The 27,797-nt window shown below is 37.6% G+C and overlaps 2 protein-coding genes, 1 long non-coding RNA gene, 1 other non-coding gene and 1 pseudogene across 6 annotated transcripts; 2 read left to right on the forward strand and 3 right to left on the reverse strand.

The window, feature by feature from the left end:
* Nucleotides 1-999: 999 nt before the first annotated feature.
* LOC147942239 (uncharacterized) lies at nt 1,000-3,488 on the reverse strand. The gene is made up of 5 exons (XM_087455986.1): nt 3,484-3,488; nt 2,239-2,283; nt 1,834-2,119; nt 1,190-1,744; nt 1,000-1,113 (listed from the first exon to the last, which is right to left on the reverse strand). The coding sequence occupies exons 1-5, from the start codon at nt 3,486-3,488 to the stop codon at nt 1,000-1,002; spliced, it is 1,005 nt and encodes a 334-aa protein (XP_087312112.1).
* A 1,105-nt stretch (nt 3,489-4,593) lies between these two features.
* Nucleotides 4,594-4,700, reverse strand: LOC147942240 (small nucleolar RNA R71). Its single transcript, XR_015560566.1, has one exon. It is a non-coding gene; the product is annotated as a small nucleolar RNA R71 (small nucleolar RNA).
* Nucleotides 4,701-8,990: 4,290 nt separating this feature from the next.
* On the reverse strand, nt 8,991-9,765 carry LOC104790386 (uncharacterized). 2 transcript variants are annotated; one of them, XR_015560386.1, is made up of 4 exons: nt 9,625-9,763; nt 9,479-9,553; nt 9,242-9,264; nt 8,991-9,119 (listed from the first exon to the last, which is right to left on the reverse strand). It is a non-coding gene; the product is annotated as an uncharacterized LOC104790386 (long non-coding RNA). The 2 variants fall into 2 exon arrangements; XR_768682.2 differs by lacking the exons at nt 8,991-9,119; nt 9,242-9,264 and having other exon boundaries at nt 9,347-9,543; nt 9,625-9,765.
* Nucleotides 9,766-9,770: 5 nt separating this feature from the next.
* LOC147942241 (F-box/LRR-repeat protein At2g43260-like) lies at nt 9,771-11,430 on the forward strand (annotated as a pseudogene). Its single transcript, XR_015560418.1, has 3 exons — nt 9,771-9,807; nt 9,886-10,419; nt 10,508-11,430. The product of XR_015560418.1 is annotated as an F-box/LRR-repeat protein At2g43260-like (transcript).
* A 12,769-nt stretch (nt 11,431-24,199) lies between these two features.
* On the forward strand, nt 24,200-24,991 carry LOC147942242 (uncharacterized). Its single transcript, XM_087455987.1, has one exon. The coding sequence runs from the start codon at nt 24,200-24,202 to the stop codon at nt 24,989-24,991; it is 792 nt and encodes a 263-aa protein (XP_087312113.1).
* Nucleotides 24,992-27,797: the final 2,806 nt, after the last annotated feature.

A 27,797-nucleotide genomic window follows, 5' to 3' on the forward strand; every position in this document is an offset into this window, starting at 1 on the left:
TCTCACTTTGAAGCTTAGACTTTTGTTTTACTTGTCTTTTCTATTGTGTGTGATTCCTTTAGAAAACAAGTTGAATCTTTATATTTGCGTGTGATTCACTTAAATATTGATTTGTGTTCTTATCATAAAGTCATTCTGCAACTTTGTGCGGCGAACTTCGATCCATCTTTCATCTCCATCCTATCCGAGTTAGTTAGAGAGGTCCTTTAGACCAGCTATCGACTCACCCCTATTTTGGCTTTCATCATTTTGGTATCAGAGCTAAAAACTCCTATCTCTTATTGTTTCATTTTAGCTTTATTTAAAAAAAAATTCATTTTTGTTTTATTTAAATCGTTTTTTAAAAAATAGTACAAAAAAAAATTCTTTTTTTTTTGCTGAATTTCAGTTTTATTTGAAAAAACAATATATATATTTTTATTTTATTTAATTCATATAAAAAAAATACAAAATAACTTTGTTTTGATTTGTTGAATTTCAGTTTTATTTGAAAAAAAAATAAAAAAAAAAAATCTTTGTTTTCATTCTATTTTTCAAAAAAAAAAAATACAAACTTTGGTTTTTGTTGTGAGGATAAAACCTTTTCAAGAAGGAGAGAGTGATGCAATCCTAGAAATATCAACTCATCAAGAATTGGTTCAAGGAAAATCAAGATCAAATTATAAAGAAGTTTCTAGAAGACAATCAATTCATGGCTACATCAAGAAAGTGTCTAAATACAAAGAACCAATCTCCATCAATGATGATTGATAAAATCTCTCAAATTTATTCTTGATTTATTTATGTAATTAATTTGATTTATTTTGTATTTATGTTATTGATTTGTAAATTGAGCCTATATAAGCTCATGTTCCCCTTCATTGTAAAGATATAATATTTTTTGAAAAAATAAAAGAGAGAGTTTTTTCACTTTGAAGCTTAGGCTTTTGTTTTACTTGTCTTTTCGATTGTGTGTGATTCCTTTAGAAAACAAGTTGAATCTTTATCTTTGTGTGTGATTCACTTAAGCTTCTTCCACATGTAACCAACGCGCTCATCATCGACCTCGTCAACCCAAGCACAGGAAAGAGGGTCTATTGGAACGTCGGAGGGCAGTATACAGTGGACACAGAGCTTTGGACAAGATAGATAATGAGATGATATAACAGAAATATGGACGATGATAAATGATTGGGACATGTAAACTTACATTTTTGTCACTCTCTGTTCGTATAATGTTGGCATTGTGGTATGACTTCAGTTTTGTAAGATGTTTAACAGATCGGTCTTTGAAAGTGAGGTCAGCGTCAGTTTCAGGAAGATAGGTCTCCAGCAAGGGGATGGCCTTTAGGAGAAACAGTTGGAAAGCGAGGGTAAATCCATGTGTTGTTGTATGGGACCCCATCAACTTTTTACATAAAACGCCAGGAGTCCGGTGAAACATACCAACATTAACCGTCTCAATAGTCCGTTCAAAATATTTCCTCCCCCAAGGGTAATTAACAAATGCGTTCAAGTCCTTCAAGATCTCTGCTACTTCCTTGCTTTCCCTAACCTTTGAGGAGTCGCAGACAAGTATACCCTCAACAATTACAATGAGGGCAAGCCGTAGCCGACGTTGTCCATCCATTCTATCAGCTTGAGGCAATGACTTGTCCCGCTTCAACATCAGAACAATATCCTGAATGGAGTAGGATTCTTTCGGTCCAAGTAGAGTGTACCAGTAAGTTTCATCCCCTTCGGCTGGCGTTTCCAACATCTTGGTCTGCAATTGTGAAGGATAAGGACTATAGTTGAGAACCACATCGGATGACCGCCAAACAGAAACCACATCTCGTGAAGCTTGCGAGTTACAATGGTACGACAGAGAAGCTGGTGGACAAGCTTACTAGAGAGGGAGCTTTTGTGGACCAGCAGTTCAAATAGAGGACCGAAGACAAATGCTTTCAGCCACTCAAACTCCGCTGTACCATCGAGAACTTCGACGATGTCCAGCAGATACTCTGGCTTTGAGTATGAGTTTAAACGGCCTTTTGCAGGATACCGGTTAGTAGCAAATAACCTATTAGGGAGTAAGGACGCCTGAAAAGCGTGAATGGGTTGCTCCAAAGGCATGACATTCCTAGAGTCTTGCTCGGACCTGCAATGGAGTGGAGGTTGTAATTTAGTCCATCATGAAACGACCATGAAAGAAGACAAGATTAACAATGGATTGCATAAAAAACATCACAACATGAAAGACAAGGGGTGGACATCTACCTTTGATTTTCAATTTGGTCCACCGAAGGCAATCCGGGATCGGACCTGAAATGGAGGGGATGAATTAAAGTTGTCCATCATGAAACCACCATGAAGAAGACAAGATTGACAATGGATTGCATAAAAAACATCACAACATGAAATACAAGGGGTGGACATGTACCTTTGATTTTCTGATAACTCTCTAATTTACATGTTTTTAGCATCTTTTTTTGTCCATATTTTGCATTGTTTATACCCTAACCTTAGCAGTTTTAGGTCATTAACTGTAGGAATTCACTTTTAGGCCATTTAGGGTGTTGCATTCTTGCATTTGCATACTTTGGATGAAAACAAGTGCTTTAGAGCCTAAAAAGGGGTGAAACAAGGAAAAATCCGAGCATGTACCCGAAGGAGCCATCGAGCTGGAAGAACAGTCCGAACCCCAACACGATCGAGGAGGATCTAAGAATAGAAAGAACAATCCAAGAGCATACCCAAAGAGCAACACGAGCACATCCTCGTGCACCCCATCGAGCAGACCCTCGGGTAGGACTGGGAAGCTAGGGTTAATGGGTTTTCATATATAAACCCCCCATTTCTTCCTCTCGCCCTAGCACACCGCAGACCCTCAGAACAGAGAGCGAGAGCTTCTGGGAGAGAACTGAGCGACTCAAAACTCTTTCTACACTTTTGTTAGGATTTTATTTCATTTCTTTTTGCATTTTCGATTCTATACTCTTCTACCCTACTCTATTCTTAATACAATGCAATTTTCTTTTATCTATGCTTTTATGCTTTCTGCAATGAGATCTGAGTAGTGTAGTAAGGTTTCTAGAGATGGGATAGACAATTTTGTGTTCTTGATCGGTTAGGATGTCTTAGCTTTTATATTTATGTTTTATAAATTCCCTTCTAGATTGGTGTTCTTAATGATATCAACAGACCGAGAGGTTGAGATTAGATCTAAGGTGTTTTACCACCGAGAGGTGTAGATGAAATGCTTGAATCAATCAATGCTAGAGATTTACTCACTTAGCCTAAGAGATTAGATAAGTAAGGGGTTTATTGACAATAATGGATTGGTTTGTATTGCATGTTTGGTCATGTTTCTCCAACGAGAGTTGGGTAGGGAAGTGATTTAAGGTTGATTGTTTCTATCACGAGAGTGTTTTAACAATATTTTAGAGATTCATTGTCTAGGGAATATTTGCTTGAGGCATGTAGGATATCCATATTGGTCAGAAACACCTAGGAGTCGAGTACCCCATCTTTAGGAGCTTTCGTATTTAGATTGTTTACATTTTTATTCATCACTCGATCCCTTACCCGAACAGGTACACGATTACCTGCTTCGAGTAAACATTCGAGCTGTTCTTGCTTCCCTTGTTTACTCGATCACCCCACCCGATCATGTACTCGAATGCTTGCATCGAGTGCCTAGGCCGTGTGGTTCTTGTTTATATTCGCTTTCTTTGTTTATTTTAGGATTGTTAGATCAAACCCAACTATTGCTTGGCTTGACTTGCTTGTGCCTGATTGCATCCTATCTGCTAGCATAACAACCATATGGATTGATAACCCTTTGTACTACAACTGCATAGGGAATTGATACCCTGGGTGAAAATCCTGTTATCAATTTGGCGCCGTTGCCATTTGGTTGATATTCATTTGCTACGTTTTGGATTTCAGCACTTGCTAGATCAAGTTCTATAATTTCCTTTGGTTAGTTACTGACTTGTTTACTTTCGTATTTGTTTGTCTTGCATTTCAGGTACAACCCGAGTACCAACCCGACCCGTCACTCGATCACCTGGATCAAGTTGACCCTCATGTACTCACTCGGTCAACTGTTTGTGCATGCAAACACGATCCAAAGGTAGCCAACACTTGAGTTCTTTCATCGACAACATCGACAGACCTAGGCTACTACGACAACAACAAGTTCAGCAACCACAACCAACAACAATTGAGGAAGAAATGATGAACGGTCCACCAATTCCTCCAGCGAGGACCAACATAGGAGCAGGAGATGCTCCATCTACTTACACTCAAAGAAATAGCATTGTGCCACCTGCTATCCAGAACAACAATTTTGAGATCAAGAGTAGTCTCATCCAGATGATACAAAGCAACAAGTTTCATGGATTGCCAATGGAGGACCCGTTGGATCATCTAGATGAGTTTTATAGGCTCTGTAGCCTAACCAAGATAAATGGAGTTAGTGAAGATGGTTTCAAGCTCAGGCTTTTCCCATTCTCTTTGGGAGATAAAGCACATATATGGGAGAAATCAATTCCCAAGGAGTCCATCATCACATGGGAAGCATGCAAGAAGGCGTTTCTAGCCAAATTCTTCTCCAACTCCAGAACTGCAAGGATGCGAAATGATATCTCCGGCTTTGTTCAGAAGAGCAATGAGACGTTCAGTGAAGTTTGGGAACGTTGCAAGGGATACACTACCAGATGTCCTCATCATGGCTTCCACAATGCTTCATTGCTGAGTACACTTTACAGAGGAGTGTTCCCCAGGAGACGGATGTTGCTGGACACCGCAAGCAATGGTAACTTCCTCAACAAGGATGTTGATGAAGGTTGGGACCTAGTGGAGAACTTGGCTCAATCTGACAGGCATTATAATGAGGAATATGATCGCAATGTGCGATCTACAGGAGAGGAAGATGCCAAGTACAAGAGGGATATGAAGGCCCTCAATGACAAGTTGGATAAGCTCCTAAGCCAACAGCAGCATGTCCATGCCATCTCCGAGGAAGAGCAGTTTCTGCAACTAGATGGGGAGAATGCGCAGCTTGAGGATGTGAACTACATCAACAACCAAGGAGGCTACAACAAGGGGTACAACAACTACAAAACAAACCCAAACCTGTCCTACCGTAACCCCAATGTTGCTAATCCTCAAGACCAAGTCTACCCATCCGGAGTCAAAGGAAAGCAAGGTCAGCAAAAGCCTTTTGTTCAGTACAATCAAGGCTATGCTCCTAAGTAGCAATACTCGGGTAACTACCAACCAATTGCACCACCTGGATTCCAACAACAACAAAGCCCGCAGAACCAATCCCAAGAAGATGATCTACGCGGACTGATTCAATAAATGATCCAGAGTCAAGCATCGGCTGCAATGGACAATGCCAAACGTTTTGCCGAGATGAGCAACAAGATCGATTCTGGATACAACGACTTGACTGCCAAATATGATTCTCTCAACACCAAGCTGAGATACCTAGAGGGCCACCACAACAACCAACCATCTCCAAAAATCAACCAGCTTCCAGGTAAAGCTGTTCAGAACCCGAAGGATTATGCCACTGCCCAAGCCATTTTCCTTGATGATGATTATGAGGACTACCTCACTGAGGACAGTGATGTTCAAGATGGGGAGGCTATGGATCACTATGGGATAAATGAGGCCAAGTACTACATATCCGAGTATGAACCCGAGCCTTTACCCGAGGAGAATGATCGAGTTGATGATCGAGCACTGGTTTGAGAATCACAGTCTGAAGAACTACCCGAGGCTGAACTCGAGGACTTACCCGATGTTGGTGATCGGATGATACATCGTGTAGATGTTCAGATGACAGATCAACCTCAATTGCTTGAAGTAGCAGTAGGGGAACTAGAGGAAAGGTTCAATGCTGCTCTTGACATCCAATTAGAGGCGCTTGCATAGCGTATGGCCAAGCGTAAAGCTCCATCTCCTAAACTTTTGTCACCAAGGAGGCAGCTCAGCTGGAGATTGAGGTTAAGGAAGCTGTCAAGGAGATTGGGTAAGAGATTCTCAGGAGTGGAGTGTGCTTAGATCCTTAGCTGCGAATCGAAGAGAAATTGGAAGATCCTGGATCTTTTACTTTGCCATACTCTATAGGACTTCAGATTTTCAAAAATTGCTTGTGCGATCTGGGAGCCTCAGTCAGCATCATGCCACTGTCAGTTGCTAATAAGATGAGGTTCAGCAGTTTCAAACCAAGTAGTCTGTATTTGGTTCTAGCTGATAGAACAATGAGACATCCGATTGGGATCCTGGAAAATTTGCCTCTCAGGATTGGAAGAGTGGAAGTTCCTACTGATTTCATGATCCTTGATATGGATAATGAACCAGATGATCCACTAATCCTGGGGAGACCATTCTTGGCAACAGTAGGTGTAGTGATTGAGGTGAAGAAAGGCAAGATTAGAATTGAGCATGGGGACCACTTCAAGATGGAGTTTGATGTCAAAAAGGGAATTAAGAGGCCAACTATTGATGGTCAAGCTTTCTCCACTAAGACAAAGCAAAGAAAAGTCAAACATCTTGAAGAAGTCAACAAGACATTTTCTGTGGAACCTGGACAAGACTTGGGAAATCAATTGAATCAGCCAACTACAGTGGAGAGGATTCCAGATCTTCCCCCTCCTAGATCCCATGCTTAAGGAGCATGAAGAGTCAAGCTTAGTGACTTTAAACAAGCTCACTTGGGAGGAAGTCCCAAAGGTATCATTTAATTTGTTTTAAGTTTTATCTATCTATTCTTTTTTATTTTCTATTTTTGCATATTTATTTATTTATAAAAAAAAGGGAAGAACCCGAGGGTCAACCCGACACCGTACTCGACGCGCCTGATCATGTCTCTACTCGGGTGGCACCGAGAGGTTTAGATGAAATGCTTGAATCAATCAATGCTAGAGATTTACTCACTTAGCCTAAGAGATTAGATGAGTAAGGGGTTTATTGACAATAATGGATCGGTTTGTATTGCCTGCTTGGTCATGTTTCTCCAACGAGAGTTGGGTAGGGAAGTGATTTAAGGTTGATTGTTTCTATCATGAGAGTGTTTTAACAAGATTTTAGAGATTCATTGTCTAGGGAATATTTGCTTGAGGCATGTAGGATATCCATATTGGTCAGGAACACTTAGGAGTCGAGTGCCCCATCCTTAGGAGCTTTCGTATTTAGATTGTTTACATTTCTATTCATCACTCTATCCCTTACCCGAATAGGTACACGATCACCTGATTCGAGTATACTTTCGGGCTGTTCTTGCTTCCCTTGTTTACTCGATCACCCCACCCGATCATGTACTCGAATGCTTGCATCGAGTGCCTAGGTTGTGTGGTTCTTGTTTATATTCGCTTTCTTTGTTTATTTTAGGATTGTTAGATCAAAACCACCATGAAGAAGCCAAGATTGACAATGGATTGCAGAAAAAACATCACAACATGAAAGACAAATGGTGGACATTTACCTTTGATTTTCGATTTGGTCCACCGGAGGCAACCTGTGATCGGACCTACAATGGAGAGGATGATTTACCTTTGGTTTTGTATTTGGCAATGGGTGGACATCTACCTTTGGTTTTGTATTTGGTCCACCGAAGACAAACCGGGGATCAGACCTGCAATGTTGTACTTATGAAAACAGCAAACTTCCACACAAAATAACTAAATTGATAAGACCTATACCTTGGCTTCTGATAGTTGTCTGATGTGTGTAGAATTTCACTCCAAATCTTTTACCTGAAAAAACTACACAACGACTGAAAGTGCACAGTTAATCAGTGTAGTATTTTAGGATCGATCCCACAGAGAGTAATAGCAAACACAAATTGAATTATAAGAGAAAGAACTATGGCTAGGACTGAATAAGAGATTGGGGTTTTGGTTTTCCTAATAACTATTGCAAATAAATAAAAACGGTTTAAAACTATAAGACTAAGGCGTTCGGCGTTCTGGGAGTCATCTAAGGGTTTTCATTGTTCTAAGCAATATTAAGTGTAAGATCTAACAAGTAAATACTAATTTTCGGTGTAGGTTCTCAACTACGAAACACTAATGAACTAACAAGTTATTCTCATAGAATGAAAGCCTAAAGTCTTTACACTCCGTTACTCAACTCTCGCAGGCAACAACGCATGTCAACCAGCTAGTTAAACAAGTTCGATACATTCACCAAACTTCGTAACTCAACTTACGCAGGTTACGAGCAAGGTTTCGGTATAACACTAGTTCGGAGAAGTAGGATAACGCGGTTAGCGCTCCCGTTCTCTAGATCAGTACTTGGTGATCAATCCAAGCATAAGCATTAAGATAAAGATGTCCCAAAAGAACTCTAATATAAAACCGAAAATAAGATCTAACAACCTAATTGAAGCGAACCTATGAATTCCCCTTGAATCACCCCATAGAACCCAACAAAGTAAACTACTCGCTCATGATGCAAAGAAACAACATTGATATTATAAAGTATAGCATCAAAAGTGAATCAATAAACAAAAAGGGGTTCAAAGGAAACTTTTCTATTTGTCACAAAAGTTACTTGATCCCAAAAGCAATGATAGTATGAAAGAACTAGAAAGAGTAGAAAGAAAGATTGATGGCAGATCTTCAAGCTTCAAGAGAGATGGTGAGCGAGAGAGAAAGAGTTTCTCTGGTCGTGGCTAGGGCGGCTCCAAGGGCTGTAGAAGATGCACTCTTGAAAACCCTAGGTCTTAAGAGTATTTATAGGGTTTTGTTTTAGGATTAGGATTTTGTAAGGGTAGAAACGTCTTCTCTTCTTAAGTGCAGGACAAGGGGCGGCGAAGGAGGCTTCGGGACCGTGGAGGAGGCTTGGACTGGGCCGTGGTGATGGTCGCTGGTCATCGTCTGGTTGCTTCTCTTCACGTCGATTTATAACACGTCTCGGTAAATATGGCATAATTTCCGGATGAATGAATGGATTGACTTGATTCCACTTTGAGGAGAAAGAATGATTCTTCCAGCTTTCCATAGATACCAAGCATGATATATTTTGAGTTGTGGAAGGTCTTCAAAAGTGGCCCGTACTGTAAAGCTATGAAACTTTCCTAAAACGTATTTTCCTTGTCTTTTGGTCTTTTTGCTATAAAACCTGTAAAACCTTCTTGAAACCTGAAATACTTGATAATAGACCTTTTATACCCGAAATCTCATTAAATTAGTCTTAAATACATATGAAAACTATAGCTAATATGGGTAAAATAATGATGTTATCGGTGGACGGACAATATTACCAGCGTCTGCATCGGCGCCCGACCTGCAGAAGAGTAGAAGTTGGTAATGTTGTTTGTCATGAACCAAATATAAAGAAGGTGGACATGTCCACCGAAAGACGGAAATATAAAAATACATATGAGATTTGCAAAAAAATGTTGAAAGGCATGTCTATCGGATCGGTTGTCTACCCTAATCCATATTATTTAGGACCCACAAACCAAACGGGTTCTAGTTCTTAGACTTGAGAGTTTAACCTTTCTCCGGGGCGGCGGTAAGATATTCCTCCGAAACAACGGGCTCATCTAACTCCAACTCGCCACTGAAACAAACTAAACTTAGGGTAAACAAAAATTAAACAATGATATAACGCAAAGAAGGGAAAACTCAACAAAAAACATACCAATCGCCAGGGGTGGTAACATGGGAACTATCAGCCGAGGCTTCCCCTCTGACGGCGGCTGGGAGCAACGGTGGTTGATTACACCGTAGAAGGGAATTGATGAAAGAGATTGGTTATCTCTTGATTACAGAAACCAAACTGTTGCGATGCCCGATGAAGTAATAATCCCTCTGCCACCTTTATGTCACTTCGAAAAAGAAAAAAATTAATCGTTTATTAATTGTTTAAATGGAAAATCGCTTACTAGTCTGAAACCATGAGTGAGGACAAAATGGTCTTTGTTTGAACTGTTTGTGGCATTGGAGAGGAAGAATGCTACTGTGTGTTCATGGCAGGATTTACTATTTTCCCTTTTTCACAACAGAGAAAAAAAAAAAAAAAGGAAAAGAAAGAAAAAAAGAACGAGAGAAGAAGAAAAAAAACCAAAGCCGCCGCCGATCTAGTGGAAGAGATTCTCATCCGACTGCCCTTGAAATCCGTATTCGAATTCAAAACGGTATCGAAACAATGGAGATATATTATAGGGTCGAGGGGGTTCGCGGAGAGGCGTATGAAAATTCAGAGGCAGAAGATGCCGAAAATCCTGGCGGCCGTAGACCACCGGTCCGAGACGCCGCGATTCGAAGAGATCGATGTGGTCTATTTACACTGCGATGACGCCACCACACGACCCTCGCTGACATGTGAAGGTTTGGTTTGCATCCCCGTACCAGGTTCCTTGTACCGGAGCATCCATTAGTTTCCCTTCCGGGCCAGATCCAGTGGATACCCGATATGGTCGCCCCCTTTCCACGTGTAAGCTCTCTCTCTCTCTCTCTCACCAGATCAACATGTTATTTTTGTGATAAGATATGTGTCTTAGAAATTACAACTGGTATGGTAGATTATTGGTGGAATACTTTTCCTGCGTATTGGGTGATGGGATTCAGCAGGGACGTAGTCAGTGGGAGTTATAAAGTAGTGAGGATGTTTTTCGATCCTAACCCTTTCTGCGAGATCCTTGATGTCAATATTGGGGAATGGCGGAAATCACTGAATCCTCCTCCTTACAATGTTGAAGCAAGAAGGAAGTCTACCTTTATCAATGGGTCAATCTACCTTTATCATAGTATACTGGCTTTGGATCTTCAAAAGAGTTTCATCATATCCCAACTCCCCCTATTTGCTGCGACTCAGACCAACTAGTCAACCTTGATGACCGTTTAACCATTGCCAAAACCGATAATAGCTCTGGTTGGACACTAGAAATATTGTGCTTGGGACCCACAAGATATGTCTTGGAGCCACACTTACTCCATCAGTCTTCGGAGTTTTGTACCTTCTCAACCATGGCAAGTCTGGTTCAGGCCATTGACGGTTTGTAAGAAGGGTCATCTCTTTTTTTATGACAATAAGAAGAGGTTGTTCAAGTATTATCCTCTGACACGCGTCCTCTGTTGCCTTTCTTCCGAGATTTGTGTTTTATCTCCTTTCATTGAAGATTTGGTCTCACTCCCATCTTCATCACCTTATGTTCCCAAGACCTCGGAGTACCCATCTTCAAAATTTTTACGGATCCCAAAATTTTTATTTACCACCACCCTAGTCTCTCTAGTAATTTTACGCTACTTTGTCATTTCCTCGAAGTCTTGATGTTAGTGTTTTCTTTTTATGATACTCGTCGTGGTTCTGTTCTATATTTATTTTGGTGTTCGTTCTATGATATACATGTTATCTGCATAACTTAAATAATTTACTCGTCGTCGTTGTCAGATTTTTTTGAGGACAGAAAAAATTTATCTTGAAAAAAAAAAGATTAATATGTAATCTAGTATTTTGCAAAGTTTGCTACTGTTTACTGTATTGAGAAACGATCGAGTATCTGTGCTTGGTACTCTTGACAAAAGCTTTCGAATTCTACACTTCTTGCAATATATGTTATCAGACCAACACATGCATACCAGAGCTCTTTCTCCGGTCCATAAAAGAAGGTCTTACGGGTTACCGTGATTATTATTTGGAAACTGTTACACTGAATCAATCCATGTAAGATGTGGCCTTTTATTTAAGGGACCCTTTATTTAATGAGGCATCTCGTATAACAACTCTTTGTTTGTTGAGTTTCTTGCAGGCATATATATACATAAAGCTTAAAGCTAAGCTCTCGGGGAACTATCTAACTCTTAATTACCATCTACGAAAGAAACGTTAAATAAATCAATTACAACTTACTTGTTTTAGTCCATTTATAATTTGACTAAGTAACTTCTATGTAAGTAAGTAGTGTGGGAACAAACAAGAGTGACTCTTAAATGTGAACAATGGTATGGTTAGTGTTAATTACACGGATCTTCTTCCGCTTTGTCGTCCATAAATCTGCTTTATAGGAATGGGTTTTATTTATTTGTCGATTCTTTGCTTTAAGGATTCTATACTGAATATAATGGTTTTTTATAATATGTTTAAGTCAAAAGTAGAAGAATTTAGAGATTAAACTATCCTCTTTTTTTTTTTGACATTTGTTATCTAACAAAAAAATCAACAAAACTACTTCTGCAAACTATTAATAGTCACAAGAAGTTTTAATTATATTAAAAGTTTCGGTTTAAAACAGAAAAAATGAAACAAAAACGTTCGAAAGCATCTTCTAAAGAATCATATAGGAGAGAGTAGTATTGAATTGTAGAGTTTTAATTAGTAGCTAACAAATTTCAATTAGTCATTTGCCAAGATTGTAATTTCCGGAAGGAATCAATCCACTGCCTAATAATTACTATTTTTATACACAGAAATTATACTTTCGATGGCTTTAACTCTGAAGAGAGTTGAAGTTATCAATCCATTGCCTAATGTTTTATCCCATGTAGCCGTCTTAATGGTTAGTCATGGACACAATTAATTTGAAAACAAAATTAGTTTGTGAAAGATTTAAAAACTTGTTTGCCATGATGAATGTATAATATCACTTGATGATACTATAATATGGTTACCATAGAAGTGTGGTTACCCAAACTTTCTCGAGAAAACCATGTCCAACCTTAACCCTTCAAACACCCTCCTCCTTTCAATAAGCCGATCAAGCCATTGTGTCTATCAGCTATGGAAACCCTTTCAACGTCCCAATATCAGTTTGATACGGACCATCTACCACATCTCCACCTTGTATGTGAATGTGGCGTCGCTATAACATGAGTGAGCTTGCGATTTGATGTCTTGCTCAAATCTTCAACACCTCTTGGCCTTGACTGTCGACTTATCTGTTTTTGTAACGCCCCAACCGCCACCTCTCAGTGGGCCCCATGTCCAATCCCAGTCCATGGGCCCACCTTCCGTAATGGGCCTTACGTCCTCTCACTAGGCCCGTGAGCCCATCCATATCCGACGGCCGGTTTGCTACGTTTGGGGGTTTGAACAATAAATAAATAAATAAAACTATGCATATTTTTGTCCAACGAAAAAAAAAACTGTGCAACATCTTTATAAAGCCACACGTTGGTTTTTGATTGTAACATCCGTGAACCAAATAGTGTGATTTGGGGATGGGTGGCGATCGACACCAGAGGTGTGTCGGTCGACACCAGCTTTTCTGGTTCGACCAGATTATTTTATTTCGCGATTTTGGGTTGGTTTGGTTTATTTGGTTGTCCAAACCGAGTATATAAGTGGAGAAGCGACCTATGTCAAGGGGGGGAGGTGCTTTTGGTCGCTGTTTAGTGAGAAAAAAGAGGAAAATGAGAGAAAGCGTTTGAGAGTGATCTTGAGAGTTTTTAGGAATCTTCTTGGTGTTTTTGGGGAGATCTGTGGATGTGGAAGGGAGAGCTGTGGCTGGGAAGTAAGGAGAAGAAGGGAGATCCATCTTCTTCATGTGTGAGGGGATGGATGGGAGATTGGTGGTGGATTGGGAGACACAAGGAAGCTCTCTCATGGCTGTAATCTAGGTAAGTGTTATTGTTTTAGTGTTAGATCGATCAAAAAATCGATGGTTGTAGTGGATTAGGGATTTGCGGCGAGAAGGAGCTTGAAGGGATTTCTGGGTTGGTGTCGTTCGACACCATTGTGGGTGTTAAAGATTGACATGGATACTATTGAAGTCAGTAACCTGAATAAGAAATTTCAATCTCGTCCTTTTCATGAATAGGCAACCTGAGCTCATTCTCCCTCGCTTCAAGGTATGTAAGCAGCGTGAGCTCATTCTCCCTCGTTTATGTTTGTTAAATCCAGTTTATGTATATGTAAGCAAACTTCTTTCTTCTCCAGTTCAGCTGATTTCTCTCTAATGGTGTCATTAAGCAATCTGAGCCCATTCTCCCTCGCTTTAAGTTCCTTAAAAGATGCTTCCATCAGCTAGGCTTCCTTTCTCCTTGTCTCGGTCTCTGCAGTTTGCTTCAGGTCAAAATCTTTAGCATTCATCTCAAAAGCAAAAGACTTCTCATATGGGAAAGCAAAGCAACCTCCTTTTCCCTCGCTTCAAACATTAACCCTTGATGTTTCTGCATTTCCAATATTTATTTTCTTTTTTTTTTAGTAGTATGATGTATTTTTTGTATTCTTGTTTTTAATTATGTTTTTTAGTTTTATTTTGTAATACAGTTTTTTTTATATCATGGTTTCATAATAATAAATATAGTATTTTTTTTTTTAATATCAATTCATTCCAAAGACAACCTGTTATTCAATAACTTATACATCATCCGTTTCAAAATATAGGATGTTTTAACTAAAGCATGCAGATTAAGAAGTCTTTACTTTTAACAAGTTCAACCAATAAGAAACAATACTGCATAATATAAAATATTAAATTAATCTAAAAGTTGCATAGAAATTTGAAAACATCCTATATTATGAAACAAAAAACTTCTCTAAAACATCTTATATTTTGAAACGGATGGAGTATATATTTAAAAATAATTAATAAAATATATTATTATTAAAATTATATATATATATATATATATATCTAATGCAGTATAAATATAATATTGTCTAAATACATAATCGTAAGTTTGTCATCAATTAGTCACTAAATTTGGTGACTACATTGTGACTATTTTAGCATAGTCATAAAATAGTTGTACCGTAGTCGCTAAATTTAGTGACTACATTACGACTAAATTTATGACTACGCAAAATAGTCGTAATGTAGTCGCTATTTGGCGACTAATTTTACGACTATTTATTTTAGCGACTCTCGATTTACGATTACTGCTTTTAGTCGCTATTTAGTCGTAACACATCGTTTTGCGACTAGACAGTGACTAATAGTGCAGTCGCTATTTGCATGTTTTCTTGTAGTGACATGAGTTGCAATTTTGTAACGTCCGATCGTCAATTCTTTCGTTGGGCCTCATGTCCACTTCTGGTCTATGGGCCTATTTTTTTTAGTGGATTCCATGACCATTCTTGGCACGTAGGTCCATCCATATCCGAATCTATAGTTGTTTCCATCGGGAAACTCCCTATCATAGTGGGTGGATATATCTAACTCCTTTCACCATGCTCTCCTTCCCAATGTTTTGTCCCAAAAATTAATCCTTTTGTGACACTGTCCATATCTAAAGTTTCCAACGGGAAACTCCCTATCATTGTGGGTGGATCCAAATCCTTTAACCATGCTCTCCTTGCCCAACGAATTGACCCAGAAACTGATCCTTTCGCTCCTAATTCGAGTCTTTCTACGAATGCTCCATCTTTGGAGTCGGTTCTGTGTTGCAGCACATGTGCAACTGGGTCGACCAGATGCTCGAGTCAGGACTTTTTGATGTAGCGGACATTGTTCTTCTGATGGGCCTTAGTAGTCGTTTGCGTACCCATCACGAAAGAGTCGGTGTTGGTTTTTATTTCTTTTGATTTGGTTTTATCTAGGATAAACTTTGGGTTTTATTTGGCTTTATCTTCTTAGATTAGGATCAAGTTTCGTGAGTCGTTACACAACTCTATAAATAGAGCTTGTGATCACCTATGTATGACACCATTGATTTGAATAAGAAAAAAACAAAAAAGAGGCAATCTAAATTGCCCATAAGATCTTGTCTTGCACGAGACCTGAGAGGAGGACTCTCACTCACTGTTCCGATCCGCTTGTTCGCCTCTCCTCTCCTGTTTGCTCTGTTTTACCTTCACAAAACAGAGCCTCACTTCCGTCTCTGTTTCTCACCGCTGCCACCACCTTTCGCTCCGCATCACTTTTCGAGCAGCTCGCAGCTTTCTATGACCCTATAGTATATTCAGAGCCGAGACTTGGGGTTCGGAAGACTATAGGGGTAGAAGAGTTTGATCGATACTTTAGAGTGTACCCAAACAAACTCCTATAGTATCGATCAAACTCATCTACCACCATAGTCTTCGGAATCCCAAGTCTCGGCCCTCAAACTACTATAGGGTCATAGAAAGCTGACTTCTGCTCCAATCCTTGTTTGACTGGATTTTTCTCTAACATTTGAACTGCATTGTAATGCTTCGAAGGTGGGCATTGGTGCTGTGCTTAGTCAGCAAAGCCGTCCGGTGGCTTGTTTTAGTGAAAAAATTATAATTTATAATACTCTTAAGTTAAGTGTTATCCGTGCTAAAATAAGGATCTATGCAATGTTAAAGATCTATGCAATGTTAATATATATATATATATATATATATATATATGCATTGTTAAAATAAGGATCTATGCAATGTTAATATATATATATGCATTGTTCAAATGTTAAATCTAAAACTCCTTTAAAAAAAAAAACGTTCGTGCATGTCAACGTGGGGAACATGTATATTCATAACACACTATATTTTGCTCTTCATTCTAATAATAATTTATCAGTAAAGATTGTTAAAATTGTTCTAACGTAGTTAGTAAGATTTTTTTTAAAAATAATCTTTTAAATACGTTACAACAATACATTAATAATCCTATTGTTAGAATGAAGAGCAAAACCAGGAAATTGTTTTTTGGATTGGCTTCAGAGAACCATGCTTTGAAACAACTTACAGAAATTCCCCGTATCCAATGTAGCAGACTGTAACCGTCCAAACCACTACCCAAATTAAGAGAGATGCCTAATTAAGTAAGACATTAAGTTTTAAGTATCAGATTCTGTGAAATGCTTATTAATATATTTATAGTAAACGTTTCAAAATCAGAAAATAAATTATATATTGGCCAAACAGTTTGTTTGAGTCTTCAGATTTCCCTCTGGGTTATCTGAAAAAGGATTTGTATGTGTTGCGCCCTCCTAATCCACTCCTTTAAAATGGCAGTTAAGTGATTTAAACTTCACCATTTAATTCAAAATATTCACATGTTTCTCAGTTTCTTGGTCTACTATCTCTAGATCTTGGTAGTGGAGAAACTGGTGAAACTGAGAAACATGTGAATATTATATGCTTATTTTATTTCAAAGAATTTAATATATGAAAATGGAAAATATAAAAAAATTTAAGTTTTTGAAAATTGTTGAGCTTTTAATTAAGAACTTTACTCTAGATGTTAACAAAAATATTAAGTTAAAAATGTTTGAAGAGAAACAAAAAGTGACACATGCATGCAAGTAAACTCAACTTTAATTAGAAATCTAGATAATTTTGAAATTATGAAAGTGACTGGAAAAGTTTGACTAAACTTTTGTTTAATTATATATGTGAAATTTTATGTGTATCATCTATTCGACTAACATTACATGAAAATTTCTCCAAATAAAAATTTATACGAGATCATTTTCTCAAAAAAAAAAAAAATACCTGAAGCTCAACAGTTATCGAAATTCTTAACGATTTTCAAATTACCTGAAGTCATCTTGGTCTACTATCTCTAGATCTTTCTTGGTTTACTATCGAGTAAGTTATGCTCCTTGATTTCTTGTCATAAGCGAGAAACACAATTTATTTCTTTTTACCTCTCTTCCAGTTTTTGGTACTTTCATCTCGACTTTTTTTGAAAGATTTAAAAGAAATTTTTTTGAAACGTTTTTCCAGAAGTTTTCTAATATGCTACTTTTTTTTTATAAAAGATAGAAAGTATATTTGTTGTTTAATGATGTAATCGATGTTTATTGCATTGCAAACACGCGTTATGATGTGATTAATATTTAAAATTTTACTTTTTGATATAGAAAGTAGAATTTTTTGTTGGACAATATAATCGATGTTTATTGCATTGTGAACAAGTGTTATGATTTGATTAATATTGTTTTAATATTATTTTATTTTATCTTTGAATTTTAGAAGATTTACTCACGTGTCATATATTTTACGTAATATTACCAGAACTATACAAAACTTTTTTATTACTATCATATTTCGAGTCCATTTTCTATACCCGACATATCCTTGTTGCACATTATAAAAAAACGTAATTACAAAAATGTTATTGCCATGTCAGACAAATCACGTCGCCACGTAAGAAGTCGCTGACGTGTATTAAATAACTCAACCGTAAAGCGCTACAACGGTAATGACGGCTGATTTATGGTATATTGCAGCTGATTTATGGAAAATGGCTGAGTTATGAGAGGTTGACTGAATCACGAGCATAACTCAGCCTATAGTTATGGCTGACTTAATGATATATGTCCGAGTTATGAGAAAATGGCTGAGTTACGAGCATAACTCAGCCATAAGTACGGCTGAGTTTTTATTCAATAGTTGAGTTTTCAAAAACTTGGCTGAGTTAATACTTCAACACGGCTGAATTAACTTTCTCCGGCTGGCTGAGGTATGAGCGGTTGACTGAATCACGAGCATAACTCAGCCTATAGTTATGGCTGACTTAATGATATATGTCCGAGTTATGAGAAAATGGCTGAGTTACGAGCATAACTAAGCCATAAGTACGGCTGAGTTTTTATCCAATAGTTGAATTTTCAAAAACTTGGCTGAGTAATACTTCGACACGGCTGAATTAGTTATTAAAACCGGCTTACTTACGAGATGTCGTTACGGTTGAGTTATGATTAAATACTATAACTCAACTGTCATGAGCTGACTTATCGGAAAAATCGGCTATTTTACGGCTGACTTAGTAGCAAAAGATTAATTACTAGAATATCATCCAGTTACGACCGACTTATTAAATGTTACGGCTGAGTTACAGATTCTCAGTTGAGTTATGACATTAAGCGACTGAGTTTGGCAGCCGTTTTTTGTTTTTTAATTACTGTAATAGCATTCATGATTGCGACTGAGTGAAAATTTTGTTTGATAGCTAATTAGGCTGATTTATATGTTCGTTTGGTGGTTGACTTGCCACTTCGGATGCATTATTCCATGTCATCATGTTCTAAGGAAATACGAAACGTCTTTTTTCGACTCTTGTTCTTCACATGGTTCAAAAGTGACGGATTTACATGTTCTTCACCTTGTTCTTCACATCAACAGAGATATCCATAACTTTATTTTCCTCATTCTTCTTCAATTTCGTTCATGGATCCAATTCCAGTAATTGTTGTTTCCAGTAATTGGGTAAAGAAACACAAGTATATATTTAACACCGACGATAGTGGGTGTAGAGTTGTATAAATAAATGCGGAAACAACGCAAGACAAGCTTGTGAAGTTGGTTCTCGATGACTATGGATTGAACGCGTTGAGCCATCAGCTAAAGCTGAGCTACATGTTCTCGAACAAGGTTTGTGTCAGCTGAGTTATTTATACAATGGAGTAGCAATATAACTCAGCCGTCATATGAATCTACGAGACCTTTCGTTTTCTCTTATGTATTATAACTCTGCCGTCAAGTAATAAAATTACGCTGTTTACTTCCAGTTTTTTTTTGTTATAAGTCAGCCACGAAACATTTTAACTCAGTCGTCATATGAATCTAAGAGACCTCTCGTTTTCTCTTAAGTACTATAACTCAGCCGTGAAATAATATAAATTAGTCGTGTACTTTCAGTTTATTTCTTGTTACGAGACCTTTCGTTTTCCCTTGAGTATTATAACTCAGCCGTCAAATACTAAAATTCAGCTGTTTACTTTCAGTTTATTTTTTGTTATAAGTCAGCCACAAAGCATTATAACTCAGCTGTCATATGAATCTACCAGACCTTTTGTTTTTCTTTCAGTATTATAACTCAACCATCAAGTAATAAAATTCAGCTGTTTACTTTCAGTTTACTTTTTGTTATATGTCAGCCATGAAACATTATAACTCAGTCGTCGTATGACGTGAAATAGTTTGCTGATGTGTATTTTTTAATATTTTCGAAACAAAAAATGAAAATTGAACCTAGGTTGATAATTGTAATAACACCAGAGCACTCAATAAATGAATAATTTCTAGAAGATGTATAATATATGAGCAATATTCATATTTTTCTATAACATCTGAGTAATGTTTTCTTGAATTTTGAATTTTTTTATTTAAGATAGAAAGTGGATTTGTCGTTGGACGATAGAACCAATGTTTATTGCATTGCGAACACGCGTTCTGATGTGATTAATGTTGTTTTCATTTTATTTTTTGATCTGCAATTATTTTTATATAAGATATAAAGTAGATTTGTTTTTGGGCGATAGAACCAATATTTATTGCATTGCGAACATGTGTTGATGTGATTAATGTTATTTTAATTTATTTTTCTATTTGAGAAATTTTTATAAAAGATAGAAATGAGATGTGTCATTGCCAATCTTTGATCAAATTGAACCTCCCCTATAACAAAATTGAATGTTATAGTCTTATATAGACAAAAGCATTACTATAAGTAATATGTAATTTCAAAAAATGTCTAAATCTCTTCCCATAGTGTGTCTCTAGTCTGATGAGGCAAGTGCCTCCAATCATTAAGTAGGACAGGTACATGTTCTCTCCAAATTGTCCCAAGGAAAGATGAAAGTGTCATTGATCCATCATCTACATGCTCACAAATATATGTAAATTCAACTAATACCTTGTCGTCATGGTGTTTTGCAATGTTCCGCATTCTAGTTGGTCCTCTTGTTTTCCTTTTCTTGTTATGATATCTTGTACTTTAATGTGTTTTTAGAGCTTGATTATATCTTCTTTTATGCATATTTATTATCATTTAGGTTGTTTAGGTTGTATTTGTACCGCCCCGACCACCACCTCTTAGTGAGTTCCATGTCCACTCCCAGTCCATGGGCCCACAATCCTTAATGGGCCTCACATCCTCTCACTAGGCCCGTGAGCCTATCCATATCCGATGGTCAATTTGCTACGCCCGAGATGCTTTAAAGACTTGTTTACCGTCTCTACAAATCACCACATGATCTTTCCTTGTGTTTTGTCCTCACTCGCACAGTTCCGACAATACTTCACGTAAGGTCACCCATCCTGAAACTACTCCAGCTCAAGCACGGTTAACTCTGAAGTTCTCTCAGTACCCTTGACCGAAAAGATAAGTGCACTTTGGTGACATATGAAACAATCCGACCTATTTTTAAAAAAATAAAATAACAATAATAATTAAATACCTCATAATATTATCATATACATTTTATTGTTGGTCTTCAAGTTCTTTCCCATTCCATACATCACTTCGCACTCCACATCTACAATGCACTGCATAAGCAGAATCTTTTGAGCAAGAGTATTCTCCAAAGTCTCCGTCAAGCACCTGACGACAAACTCCGCATGACCATTCTCCAGAAGGAAGAGAAGAAGTAAAAAGGAGACGATGGTTGTGGCGTGATATTTGTATGACGCGCGGTCAGTCTACACAAGTTCTGTGGATAAGAGAATTGCATTGGTGACATATGTAGAAGCAAAATTTGTTATCATCACTTCCGCAAAATTTGTCTTCATATCCCGTTTTCAGGTGCAAAAAAGATGGAAAATAAGATGACAAATAAAAGAATAGTAAACTAAACCTTTAATTATCATTTTGCCACAAAAATGGCAATATTGGTATTCCCTTGTCATAAACGTCATTGTATCGAATCAGAGAAGCTGGAGAGGAAATTTGGGGTGAAAAGGGGATATGAAGACAATGGGTGACTCGACACACTCTTTGTTGAAGTAAGATTTGGTGTTGTCAACATGGGTACATCCTTTACAATATTAATAGATTGTACCAATTGTATATTGCCCACAAGCCTGACAGGCAAAGTCATTCTGTTTATCTTCATTATTGTATGGTGGAAATATGAAGCCTTCACGTCTTTTCTTGCATCACAAATGTAATAAGAATTTTCGATTGTGTAGTAATTTGTCCCACCAAGGTCTATCATATAGGATTTTCATATGGGATTTACTTATTTGGGTTCGTATCTTAGGGCAAAGGAGTTGATTAGTATAAGCTAGAATCCATGGCCCCTACTCTGAAGAAGTTTTCTATATTTGAGAAATTTAAAGTTTATGGTTTAGTTATCCGTCACAATAGGCCGTGAAACTATTAATTTTCTAATTTTAAAGGAGTGTCATTTAGGAAATATCATATTTTTGATTCTTTTCTTGTGGTGTTGATTGATTCTCCCGCTACTTCCTGCAAAAGTTGTGTTTGCGGATAGTAGCGGTTGCTAGCGATTGGTAACAACCATACGAACCATTTCCAATCGTTTACAACCGCTCAAAACCACTGAATTCCAAAAGCTGCTTTTCATAAGCGTTTGCGGTTGCAGGCGATTGCAGTTGGGATTGAATAAAATAAAATAAAAATCAATGATACTGAATTTTTTTTTTCTTATATCTTCTACCTAACCATTGTACCCATTAAAGATGATAGAAAATGAAATAAGAATATGATTGAGAAAATTATAAAATAAACAATTACAAGAAAATAAAATTCTAATTACAAAAACTTGAAAAAAAATATGTAAAGTTAATGGCACATTGCACATATGTTCAGAAAAATCTTAATAAATATAAAATTTCATCAAAAAATTTAGAAAATATGATTACTTGTGAAAAATATTAAAACAAATCACCATTAACTCTTCTCAGCTCTCGCTTGATCATTCCTACTGATGCAACTACAGCTCCATAGAACTGCATTACAAAAATCGTTATGTGAGAGTCAAGAAAACAAAAAGTATTTCTCTTCCAAACATCAAGTACATTGGTCTTTCATCATTAATTAACTTGGCCTTATGATTAAATGTGAGGAAGTTATTAAGTGTGTGAGATCTAACCGATAAGATCTACGATATAAAGTATATGTTTTGTCATTTATCACATTACTTGATGAAATTTTTGGTAAAAACTCAAATGCATAAATTAATAAATATTTCAATATGAAATTTATTTGTTTTTTGAATAATTATTTTAGTACTATTATGATTTTTAATTATAAATTAAGTTTCATAAAAATTTTGGTTTTTAAATATTTATATAATTATATATTACATTTATTATATTTTAACCGTTATTTAACCCGATGGTCAGCCAGTCATAAAACTCCCGCAAACACACCCATATAAAGCGTTACACGAGTCATTCAAAACGCTTAATAACGCTTGAAATCACAACCGTCTGTTTTCGCAATCTCTCGCAAATGCAACCGCAAACGCTGCATTTGAACTAGTCATCTCTCTCAAATGTAAAATGTTTGTAGCCCAATTATATAATATATTTGTTAAGAAAAAATATTCTAAATAATTCAAAATTTGTGATAAGGAAAGAATGGCGTAGAGCCAAATTATCTAAATAATTCAAAATGTGTTGGATAAAAATGCAATACTAAAATTTGTTGGACTAAATATCATCTCTTTAGTTTAGACTTTAGACGAATAATTTAGCGTCATTACGATTATAAACAAGCCAATTTTTTGCTTGCAGGAAAGAGACACTAATTCTGTTAGCTATTGTCCCATTCGTAAGTGAAAAAGTTATTTTTATTTTTTACTTATAATTAGTTACGTTGGCCGAAGAATCTTCGACAGTATGATCAGCTTTATAATATCTAAATCTATTCATATGCTTTGGGAGTATCTTGTCGACCAGTTAGCAAATAAGACAATAGAAGTTGGTGAAAAACACTCGTGTGTTTTGTACCAATCTGATCTTTTAATCTTCGCGCTACTGGTATCATAGCCGTGTTGGATAAGCTTTGAATCTTAGAGTCTAAGATATCCTTACAATGGAGAGATAAAGATAAAGATAGACTCAAGATAAGTCTAAATGGAATTAAGAGTTATCTAAATCTAAGTTTTTAATAGGAAAAGGAATTAAAGTCTCTATATATATCAATTGTTGAGTTGTGACATTGATATAAGATTAAGAGAGAGCTTTAGAAGTGTTTAGTTTTGAGAGGAGATTTTCTAAACATAATTAAAGGAGTTATTCTTTATAATCAAGTTCTTCTTACATCTTTTATTTGGTATCAGAGCTCTAGGTTTAATCAATCCAAAGGAGCGGATTTGATTCTTAAACAATGAGCGAACTAACAACTGGATCACGTCCAAAGGATATGGACAAATCAGTATCGATCCAATGTCCTCAACTTACCTCTACAAACTATACGGTATGGTCTATGAAGATGAAGGTCATATTGCGTATTCAAAAGGTTTGGGAGAGAATAGAACCAGGTTCAACCGATGAAGACAAGAATGACGTTGCAATAGCATTATTGTTCCAATCAATCCCATAATCTCTTATACTATAAGTCGGTGATCTCCCTTCACCTAAAGATATTTGGGATTCGATTAAGTCAAGAAACATGGGAGCTGGTCGTGTCAAGGAGGCACACTTGCAGACTCTAATGTCTGATTTCGAGAAGCTAAGGATGGCGGATTCAGACAGGGTTGATAGCTTTGCAGGAAAGCTATCAGAAATCGCAACTCAAGCAACATCACTTGGAAAAACGATTGACGAGCTTAGGATGGTGAAGAAATTGCTAAACAGTGTGCCAAGGAACAAGTTTATTCATCTTGTTGCCTCTCTAGAACAAGTATTAAACCTAAATACTACTAGCTTCCAAGAGATAGTTGGAAGACTCAAAGCTTTCGAAGAGAGAATACAAGGAAAAGATAAACAAGAAGACGCACAAGGAAAATTATTGTTTACTAGTTCTGACTATCAATCACAATCGACATACAACCCTAGTTTTAACAACTTTCGTGGCAGAGGTCGTGGCCGAGGAGGAAGAGGATATAGAGGACGTGGCAGAGGACGAGGCAGAGGAAGATATAATAGTCAAGAGAGAACTGATTACCACACAAATCAGAATCAAACTCAGGAGAAGAAGGAGAAAACAATAACTTGTTTCAAATGTGACAAGATTGGTCACTATGCGTTTTCATGTCCCGAGAAACTACAAAAGGTACAAGAAGCAAACAAGATTGAAACAGAAAAAGCGGATCAGACCCTGTATATGCATGAAGTCGTCTTCTTAAACGAAGATAAGCTCATACCGAAGAACTATAGCAGAGAAGAAGGCATGTGGTATCTAGACAATATTGCAAGTAACCATATGACAGGAAACAAGACTTATTTTCAGAGCTTAATATGAACATAAAAGGAAAAGTGAAGTTTGGAGATGGATCATGTGTGGAGATTGAAGGGATAGGTTCAATATTGTTTGAGAGCAAGAATGGAGAGCAACATCTATTATATCCCTGACCTCAAGAGCAACATACTAAGCTTAGGACAAGCAACGGAGGTAGGCTGTGATGTTCGTATGAGACGAGATTATCTTACAGTTCATGATCCAAGTGAGAGGCTTTGGGTGAAGGTAATGCGATCTGCGAATCAACTTTACAAAATCAGTGTCAAGATAGGAAGACCGACATCACTACTATCACAAATTGAAGACAACACTTGGAAGTGGCATGCCAGACTCGGACACATCAGTTTCAAGACGATCAAGGCAATGTTTCTGCATAAAATGGTTCACGGTTTGTCTGATGTAAGAGAAGAAAAGTTGCTCTGTGAATCATGCTTAGTTGGTAAGCAGACACGACATGTGTTCCCAAAAGCTGTGTTATTTAGAGCCTCTAAACCGTTGGAGCTACTTCATGCGGACCTGTGTGGTCCCATATCACCTGCAACACTCGCAAATAATAGGTACATATTTGTGATAATTGATGATTTTTAAGATATATGTGGTCTATCTTGATAAAGGAGAAGAGTGAAGCTTTTGTAAGTTTCAAAGGATTCAATAATGTTTTAGAAAAGGACCTTAGAAGAGCTATTTAAACACTAAGAATGGATAGAGGAGGTGAATTTACATCTAGGGAGTTTAATGATTTTTGTGAATCTGATGGGATCACAAGACATCTAACAACATCTTACACCCCACAACAAAATGGTGTGGTGGAGAGAAGGAACAGAACATTAATGGAGATGACAAGGAGTCTACTTAAGGCTATGGAGGTGTCGAATTACCTTTGGGGGGAAGGTGTTCATCATGCTACCTATCTGATCAATAAAGTACCTACCAAGGCTCTTAACAACATCACACCATATGAAAGCCTGCGAGAGAGAAAACCAAACATTGATCATTTGAGAATATTTGGGTGTGTCGCTTATGCTAAGATTGATGGTGCACACCTTAAGAAGTTAGATGATCGATCACAGTCATTGGTCCATCTTGGAATAGAGCCTGGATCAAAAGCATATAGGTTGTTCAATCCATCTACTCGTAGAATTGTTGTAAGTCGTGATGTAGTTGTTGATGAGAAGAGTAAGTGGACTTGGAACTTACCAACTGTAGAATCAGATAGGGAACCAGGAATGTTCTATATGCGATGGGGTGACACCGAGGATGCAGGAGAGGTACCAGTTGTGTCCAATAATGAGAATGATGTACTAGAAGAAGATGAAAGTCTCTCAGGAAAACAGAGATGACACTGAGGTAATTGTCACTCGTGAAACTCAACAACAGCAGCCTCTACGCAGATCCACTCGTCAAACCCAGAAACCGAAATGTCTTGAGGACTATGTCCTTCTATCGACGATAGAAAGTGAGATATTGTTGTTCTTGATCAATGATAAACCGTGTTCGTACAAAGATGCTAAAGAAAAATAAGTGTGGATATTGTCTTGCAAAGAAGAGATAGACTCCATCAACAAAAACAAGACGTGGACACTAGTTGATAATCCAAGAGATGTGAAGTTGATATGACTTAAATGGGTTTTTAAAATCAAGAGAAATGCAGATGGGTCTAGAAGTAAGCATCATGCAAGATTGGTTGCAAAAGGCTATGTGTAACGTCCGCGAACCAAAACTCTGCGTTTTGGGAGTGGGTGTCGATCGACACTCATGTGGTGTCGATCAACACTCATGTGGTGTCGATCGACACTCATGTGGTGTCGGTCGACACCATTTATTTCTGGTTCGACCAGATTGATTTAATTATCGATTTAGACCGGTTTGGTTTAGGAAAAACCATTGAACCGAGATATTTAAGTGGGAAAACGACCTAGGTCGTGTTTTATTTTTGTCTTGGTCGCCGTTTGTTGTTTTTGAGAGAGAAAGAGGAGAAAACAGTTTCTAAGAGTTCTTGTGAGAGTTTGTGAGATTTGAAGGCGTTTTTGGAGAGATCTTGCTGTGAGAGTGAAGATCCAACGTTAGGAACGTGGTGGGAAGGTTTCTGTGGTGGTAGCTTCATCTTTTGGGCTTAGATCTCTTTGTTGGCTAAGGTGAGTGCATGACCATGGCTTATCTAAGCTAAGATCTCTGTTTCTGTGATATTGTGTGTTGTTTGTTTGTGAGTTTTTTGTAGCTCCTGAGGCTTGCATTCGTTCCTGGGATTGTGTGGGACAAAGAGGAGAAGTTTGGAGGCGAGATTCGGAGGTTCTGTTCGAAGGAAATCACTGCTCGACAGTGGTGTCGGTCGACACTAACGCGAGGACGGCTCGGGAACTTAACGAGTGTCGGTCGACACCATGTGGAGGTGTCGGTAGACACCGTTAGGGTTTCAAGGGTGTCGAGCAGGTGTTGGTCGACACCCAAGTGGTGTTGGTCGACACCAGATGTCCAGTGTCGGTCGATACCTTCTGGTATCGGTCGACACCATTCTGACAGTAACCGGATCGTGTCGGGTCACTTGTTCATGTTCCTGGTTTGTTTTATTACTGTTGTTTGTGGCATGAGAGATCTTATTGCTTGTGTGTACAGCCCAGTAGATGGGAGGATTGCCTCAATGAGTATTTATCAAATACTCATGCATCTCAATTTGTGTTTGTGGTGCAGGTAAAGGCAAAGTGTGATTGTGGAATCAAGGAAATGAAGAGGAAGATGTTCTAGGGACTCGATTGGATGTTGTCTGGCATTGCTAGGTTGCTAGAGTTGGGTCATTAGAAACATTGCTAGG

This window comes from Camelina sativa, chromosome 6, assembly GCF_030686135.1.
Source record: "Camelina sativa cultivar CO46 ecotype springtype chromosome 6, ASM3068613v1".
Lineage (NCBI taxonomy): Eukaryota > Viridiplantae > Streptophyta > Magnoliopsida > Brassicales > Brassicaceae > Camelina > Camelina sativa.

Excerpts from the sequence above, each read along its gene's own strand:
- LOC147942239 (XM_087455986.1), bottom strand. Across the intron at positions 2,120-2,238 it reads GACCAAATTGAAAATCAAAG|GTCCGAGCAAGACTCTAGGA; the intron begins GTAGATGTCCAC and ends ACTCCATTGCAG. Across the intron at positions 1,745-1,833 it reads AGCTTCTCTGTCGTACCATT|ACCAAGATGTTGGAAACGCC; the intron begins GTAACTCGCAAG and ends TCACAATTGCAG.
- LOC147942242 (XM_087455987.1), top strand. The coding sequence starts at position 24,200 with ATGGGAGCTGGTCGTGTCAAGGAGGCACACTTGCAGACTCTAATGTCT.